The sequence below is a fragment of the Paralichthys olivaceus genome, chromosome 9 (assembly GCF_024713975.1).
Source record: "Paralichthys olivaceus isolate ysfri-2021 chromosome 9, ASM2471397v2, whole genome shotgun sequence".
Taxonomy (NCBI): Eukaryota; Metazoa; Chordata; class Actinopteri; order Pleuronectiformes; family Paralichthyidae; genus Paralichthys; species Paralichthys olivaceus.
The window spans coordinates 14971400-14985289 of NC_091101.1; the positions used below are offsets into that span (position 1 = coordinate 14971400).

The window sequence follows — 13890 nt, forward strand, 5'->3', positions numbered from 1 at the left end:
CCCCTACCTTAAATGATTCATGTCCATTTGAAGACGTTTGACCAAAGTGAAAATTTATCAGATGTGGAAAATTAAGACTAATATCTGACATACGCAGCTGCTTTCTGTTTAAAAGAAAATTGACGCTGGTAGCACATCTAACTGCTGAAGTCTACAATCCCACTAGGGTCAAACTATCCCTTTTGAACTCAATGAGACACAAACCTTTTACTCTTGGATGCAGTGGTCCTTCTCCACAGCGATACAGAAGATAAGCTGTCACACTATGTACAAAAAGTTGTGTGAACCTTAATTGTAGTCAGAAGCTCTGAGCTAACTTCAACACCTATGGGTGCACTATATCTTGCAGTTGGTAACCTTGACCTCTTGCCTTCTCTGATACAGCCTATGATTTATATATATCAAAAACTAAATGTTGCATCTCTTTAAAGTGGCATTACTGTTCCATACCATAGACCTTGTGGCGCAATGGTAGCGCGTCTGACTCCAGATCAGAAGGCTGCGTGTTCAAATCACGTCAAGGTCAAACAAGTTTCTGCAGAACAGTGTCACATGTGGTGCTTCTGGGTTGTGAGGAGGGTTAGAACTCAATAGATAATATTTCACTCACCCAAATTCTGCAGACATGTTAGTTGTTGCTCTCCACCAGCACATGATCAGGGAAAATGTTCTGTGCAAGTAATTTGTTCACTCTGTTTTGGAAACTGCTTTATAGATTGGCCTTTGCACTTGTATTGCATACATTTAAAGTAACATGACAATATCAAAATACAACACTTTGTGGCCCAATGGTAGCGAGTCTGACTCCAGATCAGAAGGCTGCATGTTAAAATCACATCGAGGTCAGAAGGAATCATGTTTTCAATTGTATCCGTCTATCCACAGCATTGGGTGCACCTTACAGTTGTGCACAAATCTAAGCAACTTAAAGAAAACTCCATATCAGGGAATAACTCAATGTTCAATTTGGTTTTATTGACGAGCTTCCATTTCATCCTTCTATACTAACATCAGTGTTTGATTTCTCAGACCTTGTGGCGCAATGGTAGCGCATCTGACTCCAGATCAGAAGGCTGTGTGTTCAAATCACATCAGGGTCAAAAAGATGTGTTATAAATGCTGTCGTCTGTGCATTTCCAGATTGTTAGTTTAGAAATCATTAGATGATAATGTTTCAATCACCAAACATCTACTCTGATTTCTGCAGAAATGTTTTTAATATTCAGGAAAAATCTTTTCTCCAAAGAACGCATCTGTTCTGATTTGTTTTCTGATTTATTGATGGCCTTTGGACTTGTACTGCATCTGTCTAAAGTAACATAACTTCTGAACACAGACATTGTCACATCAACGATTTGTTGCAATCGCACTTTTATTGCATCTTTCTTAATTGCTATTACAACTTAAGTTTACAGACCTTGTGGCGCAATGGTAGCGCGTCTGACTCCAGATCAGAAGGCTGCGTGTTCAAATCACGTCAAGGTCAAAAGGTTAATTGGAAATTCTGTCCTGTCCTCTGTTTCAGGATATTTTAGTCACCAGTTCACCACCAACATTTAGGGTGACATGTTAACGTGCATTCTGGGCCATCACTCATCAAAAAAATCAATTCACATCTTCATGTACAAAGAACACATTCGCTCTCATATAATTATTGATGACCTTTGCACTTGTATTGCATCGTTTTAAAGTATCATAACTGGGCAATCCCATAGACCTTGTGGCGCAATGGTAGCGCGTCTGACTCCAGATCAGAAGGCTGCGTGTTCAAATCACGTCAAGGTCAAAAGAAAGATCATGATGCTTGAATTTTCAAGGACATTTACCACAGTTATATATTAATGAGCACTCACTGCCTTCACTTGATTAAATAATGAAATATCTTACATGCAAACCAACTCATTGGCTTTTGTATGTTTATTAAAGGCCTTTGCACTTGTACTGCACTCGTCTTAAGGATCATGGCGGTTTCCAATCACAGATCTTGTGGCACATGATGGTAGCATGTCTGACCCCAAATCAGAAGGTTGTTTGTTCATATCATGAGGAACAGAATGTCTGCTGAAGTAATGATGAGTTTCTTTTTGACTCTTGCTGCTGTAATACTGCAAATCCCCCCATTGTGGGACTAATAAAGTATTATCGTATCTTATCTTATCATTATTTTGCTTTTTTAAAACTCCAGCAGGCTCTTCATCCACATCCTGCAATCATAGTGTGCACGATGAGCTCACACTGTGTTGATGCGTTTTATCTATCTTTCTTTTTGTTGTTCAAGCTTTTGCCCTTTCCCTTGTAAACAACAAACAAAAATTAAATCATATACCAGGATGCTGCCATGTATCTGACCCAAGAAGCCAAATCGGTCTCACACACACACAAACACACAAGAAAGGCGTTGACACTTTTATAGCCACCAAGACTGAGACAGAGAGGAGGAGGAGACCAGGACGTGGGGGGCAGGAGAAGGTAATGACAGACAGAGTGGGAATAAAGATAGACGTGTATTTTTAAAACCATCTGTTATGTGTTGAATGAGGAGATGCGTTGTTATGCTGGGACAGCGAGCTGACAGGCTGGACTTGCACCTACTTTATACTGTATGTATATCCCATTGTAACTCTTATAAAGTGGAAGACAGGGAGATAAAGAGAGATAATGAGAAGAAAAATACCATTGGTAGAAAAGCCTGATAATGGTGGACAAGGATTTAAAAAGAGAGCAACGTGATGGTTTTCAATTTAATCAGGTAAAGGTCCAGAAATGACAAAAATCACAGTCAGGAATTATGTGAAGGTTAAGTCACTGGTTTCCTTTGAGCCAAATATTCAACTTCTCATACCGTGAGGATTTACTCAGTGATAATCTTGTTCTGAAAGTGTCAATGCTAATTCTCGACATTTTGAGTTTTGGAGTATGTGAAATGTGGAATCTACTCATTAACCAATTTAATGAATAATTGATTTTGCTTTCTTGCTGACAGTTTAATTTATGTTTTTTTCTGAAGCTTACAAAATGTTCTTTATTGTTCAATCTAAACAAAAGCAGATGTGTAACAAGAACAATACTCAGTAGAGTGCATACTTCTGCCAAAACAGTTCCTTTCTGAAATCACATTTTAATTCCTTAACATTTTATGTGGATCTACACAAAATTACATATACATTATAATTATCAGTCCCATAAACATGCATGATTGATTTGCATCAAGTTCTATGAATTCCTGGATTTGCCCCCTGATCCGGAGCTGCACCAAAATGTATTGGGTTCATCCCTGACCCATACCACAAACTTCCAATACTGGGTTGTGGTTTTCTGTGAATGTTGTGCTGGATGTCATTGTTTCCAGTCAATAAATATATGACTTTGAATATGATTGGCCTCAAACATACCAGCTTTGAATGCCAGCATCCAAATATATATATTTATTTATTAATACAAAACACACAGAGGTCTGTTGTGTGCGTGTGCCAGCAGGGTTCATTGACTGCTTGCATGCACCCACCTGTTTGTGTGTATGTGTATTTATGTGTACAGCCAAGGTTTCCACAGCAGACGCAGCTGCTCGCCCCACTGGTCTGCGTCTGTGCCACTGTGACTCTATTTCGGGACTCTGTGTTGTTGGAAAGGTCAGATAAAGAAGCCTAGGAATCCTCACAAAGCAGAGGGTGGGGGTGTCGGGTGAAGGCGGACATCCACAAACCAACGCTCACACACTCACACAGAGGACAGAGACGGGGGAGACAGGGACAGGAAAGTGAGGTCGAGTAGTGAGAGGAAGAGAGTGAGAGATTAAGCAGGGTTGCTGTGAAGAGGATTCACCTTTGGCTAAATGAAAAGCTGTAGAGAAGACAGGGGATCATTTAGTCCTGGGGTTTAAAAGAAAATCCATTATTGAAATAAACATATCTGCACATCATGGATGGAGAATCACCGAGCCAGGAGACGTCTGAGGCAACAGAGACGACTAATCAGAGTGACACCAACAACAATAACAACCGGGTGAGTATTGGAGGTTAATATTTAAGGTTATAGTAACGTTTCTTTGTAAAACCCACAATGACTGGTGTTAAGTTCTGTTCCAGGAACAGGGCGAGTATTTGTGGCCATGGCAGGTGTTGTGTTTAGAGTGAGAGCAGCAGGACAAGAGAAGTGGTTTGAGTTACATACACCGTGCAACACGTGTTACACACAGTCGCACAGGTTGTGCAAAGTAATGCTCGTGTACACACACAAACACACTGTGGATTTTCTGAGTACCTCTGATGAGTCACCACTGGAAGGCCTGACCTGGGCTGACTGTTCCCGCAGTGTAGGTCATTACTACACAGCGCATGAGCTTAATAATGATATTTGTTATGCAATACAATTATATTAAACTCTGAGATAAAGTAATATGTCACAGTTCAGAGAAGGTTCAGTGATACTTATGTCTTTAGATTAAATCAGGGCTTTCCGACGATTACACAAAAGATTTTTAAAAAGATATTTGAATTTTAATAATCTGTGATTAGTTTTTATTGGGGTGACACTAATATGTTTATGAGGCGGTTTAAAACCAACAAATATCTCATATAACTTTAAAGTTCAACCTCTCCATTGGATCTACATATGTGAGATACTCAACAAATCCCAGGTCTCACATTACTTGGTGTGTGATATGTGATATGTGGACACAGTAAATCACCAACTTACATAATGTTACTAATCAAACTGACCAGGACGATCACAGATTCATTCTAGTTTCTTTTTATTTTACAAAGACAAACTGGAGCACAAGCAGGATAGATACAGTAGGTCTAATGCAGATTGTATAATACTTCTACTTATGTCTGTGCTTTAATTTATATATTATACAATATTATATTATATTTTTATATTTATATTGATATATTATTAATCTACAGTATTTTGTCAATATCTATGTTAAAGCATTTTGAAAGATTATTTGTGAGACATTTACACCACTGCCTCTCTACTAAAACTAATAGATAATAAAGCTGCAGTACAGTCCTTTAGATATTAACCATGTGTGAATAAAACTTATCACACATCACAAATATTCACAGTTACAAAATAGAAAACTCTAACAGATTCATAAGTGTAAGGTTTGCCAGCAGTTGCACTGTTCTAGATGTGCACTACAGATGCATTTCTTGTGACACAAATTACACAACAAAGGACAATCTTATGTTTCTTTCTTTCTCATCCAGACCGATGAGCCAGAGCCAGAGGGGAATAGAGACACAGCGATGGAGCGCTCAGATATGGAGACAGCAGAAGATCAAGGGTCAATGGAGGATACAGTTCCACAAAAGAAAGGAGGTGATGAGGAGGAGGCCAGTGCTGAAGACACGGACAAACCCCAGACAATAACAAAGTCTGAAGAGGGTGACGCTGAAGAGGCTGAACCAGATAAAGACCAAGCATCTACTGATGTGAAGGACCCAGAAGTGATAAACAGAGAAAAAGAAGAGGAGGGAGACGTGGAAAGAAATAAGAAAGGAGCACAGCAGGTGGAAGAGGTCAAGACCGAGAAAGACGGAGAGGAGCTAAAGGACAAAGAAGAGGAGAAGAGTAAAACGGGGGAAAAGGCAAAGGAAGAGGAGACAGATGTGAGTGGGAAAGCAGCAAAGGAAGCAGAGAAGAAAAAAACTGTCAAAGAAGCAGAGGTAGAGACGAAAGACAAAGGAAAGATAAAAGAAGTAGAAAAGCAAGGGAAGCCCAAGAGAAAGAGTGGAGCTGCTTCCTCCTCTGTCTCCAGACCGAGGCCCTCTGCACGCTCTGTTAGAGCAACCACTAATAAAACCATAATAGCTAAGTTTGAACAAGGTTCACCAGAGTAAGTAAAAATGTCATATCATTCAGGAAGTATTGATCCACCGAGGGTTTTATTATAAACTATATTGTGACATTTTCAGGACACCGGTACCACGCAACTTCAAAATTCAGAGATCGTCTGCAGCCGTGGCCACAGGAGCTTCAATCAAACAGAAGATGCTTCAGTGGTGCCGCAACAAAACCCGAAACCATGAGGTCAGAGCAACATAGATTCTTTATTTAACGTTTCTGATTCAGCTAATCTACTGAATCTAATATAATGTACAAGATGTTAGAATGAGGATATTCTGCTCTCTGTGTCTTTATTCAGTTCTCGTCTCTTGATCTTTCAGGGCGTCAACATAGAAAACTTCTCATCGTCTTGGTGCGACGGGATGGCTTTCTGTGCTCTGATCCACCGTTTCTTTCCAGATGCTTTTGACTACAGCTCCCTCAGTCCAAAGGAGAGGGAGAAAAACTTCACTCTGGCCTTCCAAACTGCTGAGTATGAAGTATTTCATTCTTCACACGGTTCGATTCAGTGTAACCACATGCACAATGAACACTGTAAGGTCATTGTTGGCAACAGATTATACGATGAAATGTTTCTGCAAAAGTAAAAATTGTGACAATAATGACAAAAAATAAAATACAGTATGATTTAAGAGGTTGTTTATTAGCTTTATCAACTGTTTTAATGCATAAACTAATACAACTTGCCCCATACACTTTTTCCAGAGGAATTATGTCAGATTCCTTAAAAAGAGGATGGTCCAAATTTGCTATAAACACATTTCCGTGAATGAGCAGCTGCTGCTCATTAACCCCATTGGCCCCATTTATTTCAGTTTCACACATTTAAATAATGAAATGACAAATAAGAGGTATTACGATGTATGAGTCTCTCTTTGTAAAATCAAATGTCACTGCTTTGCAATGGTGCAAGAAAAACCACGATCTTTTACTTATGGAAGAGCAATAACACCACGGAGTAGAAATCATTTATTACCAGTAAAAGTTCAAAGTAAAAAAGTATTCACATTCAACTATACAAAGAACCGAAAGTTAAGTCTACTGCATAATAACAAGTTCAAAAAAAGTAGGACTGCTGTTTGTGTGGGATGGCCCTTTATAATATAATATGTATGTATCTATAAATATGATTTAATGAGGCTAATACTACTTAGCCTACTTTATAAACTGCAGGGTAGCTGGGGATCAATTTAGTCCTATTGTAACCCATACTAAACATGAGTATACTTTGTATTATTAATCTGTATCTACTACGTTTTCAAATAAATCTAATAGGGTAAAAAGAAAAAAGTGTTATAAACTGTTACAAAGAGAACGCTGGAAGCCGAAGAAAATCGAAATACTTGTACCTCAACATTGTATTTCATTAAAATAGCTGAGTAAATTTCCTTTATTACTTTCCACCTGGGTGATTGTCTCTGCTCCTTCATCCAGGTCACTGGCTGACTGCTGCCCCCTGCTGGAAGTGTCTGACATGCTCATGATGGGTAACCACCCCGACCCCATGTGTGTGTTCACATATGTCCAGTCCCTCTGCCACAGTCTGTCCAAAATAGAGAAAGAGAGAAAGGACAAAGAAAAGGAGGAGAAAGAGAAGTCTAGTAATGAGGGAGAGGAGAAAGATAAAGGAGATGATGTAGCAGGAGAGGTGTTGACGGAGAAGGATGGAGACGAGTCTGCTGACAACGGAAGGGTGGAAGGCCCAGAGGAAAAAGAGGGTGAAAGTGCTGAGCCAGAGGTGACTGGCGAGGAGGAGGAGGATGCTCTGAAAAGCTGCGAGGTGGTGGAAGGTGGAGGAGCATTAGTGGAGGCAGAGTCGTAGAAAAACACTGACATCGAACAAAAGACTGAGAAGACCAAAAGGATTGTTGATGGTTGAGGTTCTATGACAAGTAAGTCTTAGTTTGGTGTTGGACTGAGAAACATCCACACAGATTCTGGCATTGTGATGTTACAGTCAGCTGTATGATTGAAAGTTGTTTTTTTATTTAACTGTTGTTTGAGCACATAAAGTAGAAAATGTAATGATTGTATTTGTTGTGTGTTTATATAAAGTAATAAATTAAATCATGGACTTGTGACTTTTGATGTAACAATGAAAACTTTGTGTTGTGTTACTCTACCAAGATAAGTGAATTATGAAGAACATGATAGATGTGGTCTTCACAACTCCAAAGGGTTATCTGTTCCACCGGATTGACTTTAAATAGTATTTCATAGAACATCAATTATATTACACCTTATAGAGACATAAACTGTATTATAAAGATGGACGACATGACTGCACCCAAAAGTGAAGCCAAAGCCTCCTGTTCACCGCCAATTTGTGTGAGCAAGGGGGGTGAATAAAACATTTGCCTTCTGTGACAAGGAAAATCAAAGCTTGATTCATGTGGAATCTAGTTGGGTGAACTTTGACCTGAGATATTCGCTTCTCATTCGCATGTGTGACAGGGACCCTACTGTATTTATGTGTTAATTATCTCAGTCCAACGTCTAATGCCGCGTTCCATTATACCTCGAAGCTCGGGATTACCGAACCTCGAGGAGGAACCCCACCAACCCCGACCTCGAAATCGAACAATCGTGAAAGCTGTAGTTTTTAGTGTTTATCACCACTTCTGTCATTAAATTTGTCGCACACATCATATTGTCCAATTTGTTATTACGAACCACGTAAACATTGTTCCTGTGCAACTGGAACACTATCAACTTGGGTTATTCAGGTGTGACGTCATTCCTTGGGCCGAGCTCCGAGGTATAACGGAACGTGGCATTAATACCTCGTGACCATTGCTTAGTCATCTCGTTCCCACAACTCATTACCTCATGGACACGACTTAGCTATCTCGTTCCCACCATTCCCACGCCTTATTTCCTCGAGGACAGGACTTAGTTATCTCGTTCCCACGCCTTAATATGTAGGCCAGATAGTGACATTTCTTCACCCGTGTCAGCACGGTGAGAACCAGAGAGCCTGTGATGGGGGTCAAAGGTTAAAGGTGCTGGACGGTAAATGAATCAGTGACTTTGTCAATTCAGAGGCCACGATCTTGGAAATGGGGATGTCCCTGCTCTCGAGTAATTACGGTAATCGCCGTCATGCTACCGGAAAGGCCTCCGTGCTGTCCTCTTTGTGGAGGCTCTCCCTCCCTCCGTGTCGCTCTGCTTTCCATCGGACTTCTCGGCGGCGGAGGACGGAAACATGTGCACGAACATGCGGCCGGACAGCCTGAACCTGGAGTCGCAGCTTCTGTCCATCATGGACGTGCTGGTGAAGGCGGCGGTGGCCGAAATCAGTCAGCTGTTCTCGGAGAGCGCGGCGTCTCTCCGCCTGCACCTCACCCAGAGCCTGAAGGAGAACGAGGCGCTGAGGATGAGGATGAAGGTGACGAGGAGCGAGCTGTTCTCCCTCCGGCTGCAGACCAGGAGCAACCGACCGGCGAGCCGCTTCTCCTCGATCCGAGGAAACGCCCCCAAACCGCGGAGCAGATCTCACGGTAACGAGAACTTTAACTTAACAATAACAATGGCCGACTTCTTACCGAAGTAACGAGGAACGCGCGCCCCCTGCAGGTCAATTAACTTAATTAAATTACAAGACAAACCTAAATACCTGTTTTAAAATGTAATAGTTTATTTTTCCAAATAATCAATAAACTGCGAATCATTACCACGTCACTAACGCTATATTTCACCCCCCCCCCCCCCCACCCCTCAAACATGGGCATGATGTGATTAGTTTTACAGAACATTTTTAATTCATTATCACAAGTTATTATTATATATCATTATTTATACTCTGTTACTAGTATTATTAGTTAGCCACGATTGTTTGCTGAAGTTTGGGTAAATTGCATCGTTTGGCTGTGTTTTGTTTAAGTTGTCGTCTCCCCAAAGAATGAGAAGGTACTGAACCTGCGATTTGTGTATTTGAATCGCAATAATAGATTATTGCAATAAACTATCAAGTCAGAATATGGCCTCGGTCACACAGATGCTAATACAGGGGAATATCATTGATCAAAGCTGAACTCCTGCAAATGTTTTATTTCCCTCCTCACTTGTACAGATTGTTGTGAAGTCATGCCAACTTGGAAAAGTCTGACAGTTTTACCTTTTCTCTATGGTCACAACACGTGCTGCAAAGGATACTGTAGTTTGAATGAGCAGCTGTAGAGCAAATTGAACAACAAATGGACTGAGGGTTTAATTTATTTATTTTCACTTCAGCGGGAATATATAATCTTCCAAAACTTTGGTGTGCAACCTAATCACACACACACACTTTAAATTGTGTCCTTTTCTTCCTCCAGTCATCATTAAGCCTCTGATGCTTCAAAAAGCTGTTGGGGAAGCTGCTTCTGTTTCTCTACAGTCAGACAACAAGATTTCCTCTGGCACCCAAGTGCAGGTAACACAGAACAAGTGTTCAGTAACAAATGTTTTTCTCTTTTTATTTGTTTGCTCATGCTCATGTGTTCATGTTTGTTAGTGTGCAGATGTGGAGAGTCCAGATGTGATCCTGATTAAAGATGAGGATGACGTTGGAGGATGTGGACCAGCTGTAGGTGAGGAGGCTGTTTGTGATTTTTTGGATTTTATTAGTAATTGTCCAATATGTTTTTTAGTGTCCAGCACAGATTCACAAATATCACTTGGTGGTTTTGTCTCATCAGGTCGGGACGACTTCAGAGGCCATCGTCCACAGGAAGGTGTTACCACAGAGACTCAGAAGTTAGACTCTCCCGGTTCCTCCTGCCTTACAAGTGATAGTGAGGAGCTGAGAATCGTGAGTGTTCACAGTGGAGGAGAAGTGCCTCTGCAGGGCGAGAGTGACACCCTCTTCACTGCCTCTGAACTTCAGGCTTTTAGCTCTCTGTCTCCAGACCACAGCATCACCCATGATGGTCTCCTCAATTTTACCACTGGTGCCAATGATGGTGTCTCAATGAGACTGATGCAGGATAAGAGTGTTGGACTGTTGGATCGAAATCATTCCACTCAAATGGCTTCAACAGCATTGAGTTCTGCGATAAAAACAATAGTCGGAGCCGATGGTCAAGTGGGACACCCGAGTCATATCAGCCAGTTCTCCCAGCAGCATAACATCTTCCCTCACAGTGTCAGCAAATCCCTTGACTGCAGCTTCTGTGGCGAGCGCTTCCTCAGCCGCGAAGACCTGATCGTTCACCGGGCGAGTCACACCGGGGAGTCGCCTGTCGTCTGTAGCTTGTGCGGCAAGTCGTTCGTCAACAAAACCACGCTGGGCATCCACATGCGCATTCACACCGGTGAGAAGCCGTACGCGTGTCCGCAGTGTGGGAAGCGCTTCACGCAGAACGGCAGCCTGAAGATCCACCTAAGGACTCACTCCGGAGAGAAGCCGTACACCTGCAACCAGTGCACCGCCAGCTTCAACAACCCCAGCAACCTGCGCAGACACATGATAACACACAACACAAACGGGGTGCTCTGACCACTGCTGACGAAAATATTTAATATCTTTAATACTCTTTTTCAGGCTTTCTTACTTTTACTGAAAAAATGTGATAGTCATGGGACAAAGGTGAGTACTTTGTATGTAGGTATTAACTTCACACTAAAATTGTTGTGTGTTGAATAATATTAGACTTGCATTCATTTTTAACTCTAGGAAACGTAGCAATAGGAAGCTTCTATAATAAAATATATTTAATTTTTCCTCCCTGCTGATTTCTTTTAATTCTGTTTAAACCTTTGACGCATCACATTATTATTTTGTGATACAGTTTATCTTTTTAGAAACTCATCAAGGGGAGAAATTCTATAGTATAATGGCAGAATAACGGTTAATTAATCAAATAACCAAACAGTACTTATTGTTCCCAACTACATTTCAAATTAATGTATACACATGAAGGTATCTCTATAAACTGATGAAGCAATTTTGGTATCAGGAAAATCATTGGTTTAACCAAAATGGATATTAAAGGGATACTCAACTGGTACGAATCTACGGAAGCCCTAAAGGGTCATACATACACACATTTTATTCCACCCGTTTTCCCGTGATAACGAGATCATTTTCCTCCGTTGTCCCGTGATAACGAGAAAAATATCTCGTTATCACGAGAAAACGATATTTGTTATATCGAGATGATAAAAAAAAAAATCGATGGCCGTTCTCGGCTTCCGTAGTCTTCTCAGATGATGCACACTAATGTGTTCATTATCTATAGCAAGGCATAAAGCTATTTCAGCCTGTGTCAGGCCTTGATTGAAGAGATATGTGATGCGGTGATCGGTATTCTCCTGCTCCTCTGACATTGCTACACTAAATGATGTTTCCTGCAATGATTTAATACGTTTTGTTTTCTCGAGATCTCAAATTAATTATCTCGTTATCACGGGAAAACGGGTGGAATAAAATGTATGTATGTATGACCCTTTAGGGCTTCCGTACGAATCCAGTGATGATGTAGTCTACACATTTCATTTATATCATATTTAAGGCAAAATGTAAACTAAACTGTTTAAAAGTTTGCAGTTTTAGTTTCTCCTGTCACACAAGTGGGACAAATTCTCAGATAAAGTGACTAAACTTAAATTTGAATGTTGTTGTTGATTAGGAATTTAAAACGCGTGGTTTGATTTATATTGACCTTCATACCTTGCACAAGGAGAGGGACATTCCCTTCTTTCATTTTGTATGCTTCATTAAAACCAAACTACCTCCACTGTTGAAGCTCTTTTTATACTCTTAGATACTTTTGGACTAGACAATAGTTCATTCAGTTCAGTGTGAATTCTGTTTATACATTTGTAGTCTGCATATGTACTTCTGAATAAATATACATCTTTTAAAAACAGTTTTCAACCTCTGCTGAGTCTATCAGGCACCTCTAGAGTGCAGCATTGTTTTCTCCCTCTGTAACTTGTGACTCAGGTTTACTCACACCAAAGCATTGTGTGTGGGGGTGTGGTGTGAGGGGGGACTCTTAAGGAAACTAGGGGAAATTCCTTGCATTGTTCCTCTTTCCATCCTGCCCACACTCCAGCATTGTTTGTCAAGTTTCTACTTGTTTTGCTTCAATTTTAAGTCAGAAAAACATTAAACCCAAGAAATAGAACAACAAATATAATAATTTCCCTAAAAGCTTTAAAAATATATATAAACATATATTTAATAATATAAGATCATATTAAGTGATGCCTTAGAATTACAGTCACGCAACCATCCCAAAAGTTTTCTGGTCAGGCATGATTAATCTGTTACTTCTCGTATTACTGATCCGGCGCATGTGGTGGATGTGATGCTCATGGTAGTGGTTTCACGTGCCAGTAGTTTTGTCGCATTGGTGTGGAATGCTGTTGTTGTACTTCCCCAAGAAACGCTGTTTCCTCTCAGGCCATTGTTCATGGGCAATCAATGAAATGACATGAGTGTGTGTGTGTTTTGGGGGGAGGAACAGATGAAAATGGGGAGGCGGTTATTGTACTGAAGAGAAATTAAGAGAATTTGAATCTCCTACTCTTATGATCATATGGCTTGCTTTTTTATATATATATATGTCATTTAATTCTCTGTAATCCTAATTTTATTTGATGCTATGATATCAACTAATACAACTAGCTTTGTTTGCGGTTTTTATATTGTCAACAATATGAATGACGCCTTTTATTAGTCCATGAAACTCAATATTGAAATGTTTTCTGACCCTTCAGGCAACACCACAAACACATTGAGTTTTGTGTTATCGGAAAACTGGGAAACTTGCATTTATGAAGCCTGGTGATTATTTGCTTAAAAGCAAAAAAAATGTTGTCAATCAATTAATGAATTAATGAATTTGTAGCACTGGTTGGTTCCAAGGGTAATATCCTTTAGTGTGAAATACTACTACCACTACTACTAGTAGTACTACCACCACTACTACTACTAATAATAATAATAGACTTTACATGGATAGCCCTTTTCTTAACAATGTCACAGAGTGCTTGACAAGGAAGAAACAACACCACACAGGTTGAAATAAAATAAAACAAGAGCATCAA

At 40.2% G+C, this 13890-nt stretch overlaps 2 protein-coding genes and 4 non-coding genes across 6 annotated transcripts; all 6 read left to right on the forward strand.

Annotated features, from left to right (window-relative positions):
* The first annotated feature begins 454 nt into the window (after positions 1–454).
* trnaw-cca (transfer RNA tryptophan (anticodon CCA)) lies at positions 455–526 on the forward strand. Its single transcript has one exon. It is a non-coding gene; the product is annotated as a tRNA-Trp (tRNA).
* A 502-nt stretch (positions 527–1028) lies between these two features.
* trnaw-cca (transfer RNA tryptophan (anticodon CCA)) lies at positions 1029–1100 on the forward strand. The gene has a single exon. It is a non-coding gene; the product is annotated as a tRNA-Trp (tRNA).
* A 314-nt stretch (positions 1101–1414) lies between these two features.
* On the forward strand, positions 1415–1486 carry trnaw-cca (transfer RNA tryptophan (anticodon CCA)). Its single transcript has one exon. It is a non-coding gene; the product is annotated as a tRNA-Trp (tRNA).
* Positions 1487–1714: 228 nt separating this feature from the next.
* On the forward strand, positions 1715–1786 carry trnaw-cca (transfer RNA tryptophan (anticodon CCA)). Its single transcript has one exon. It is a non-coding gene; the product is annotated as a tRNA-Trp (tRNA).
* Positions 1787–2511: 725 nt separating this feature from the next.
* smtnl1 (smoothelin-like 1) lies at positions 2512–7934 on the forward strand. Its single transcript, XM_020087417.2, has 6 exons — positions 2512–2600; positions 3538–4002; positions 5214–5842; positions 5922–6036; positions 6174–6325; positions 7288–7934. Exons 2-6 carry the CDS (start codon positions 3919–3921, stop codon positions 7673–7675), a joined length of 1368 nt encoding a protein of 455 aa, XP_019942976.2. The 5' UTR covers positions 2512–2600; positions 3538–3918; the 3' UTR covers positions 7676–7934.
* A 1024-nt stretch (positions 7935–8958) lies between these two features.
* LOC109648268 (uncharacterized) lies at positions 8959–11556 on the forward strand. The gene is made up of 4 exons (XM_069531804.1): positions 8959–9353; positions 10170–10267; positions 10349–10424; positions 10533–11556. The coding sequence occupies exons 1-4, from the start codon at positions 9059–9061 to the stop codon at positions 11330–11332; spliced, it is 1269 nt and encodes a 422-aa protein (XP_069387905.1). The 5' UTR covers positions 8959–9058; the 3' UTR covers positions 11333–11556.
* The last annotated feature ends 2334 nt before the right edge of the window (positions 11557–13890 follow it).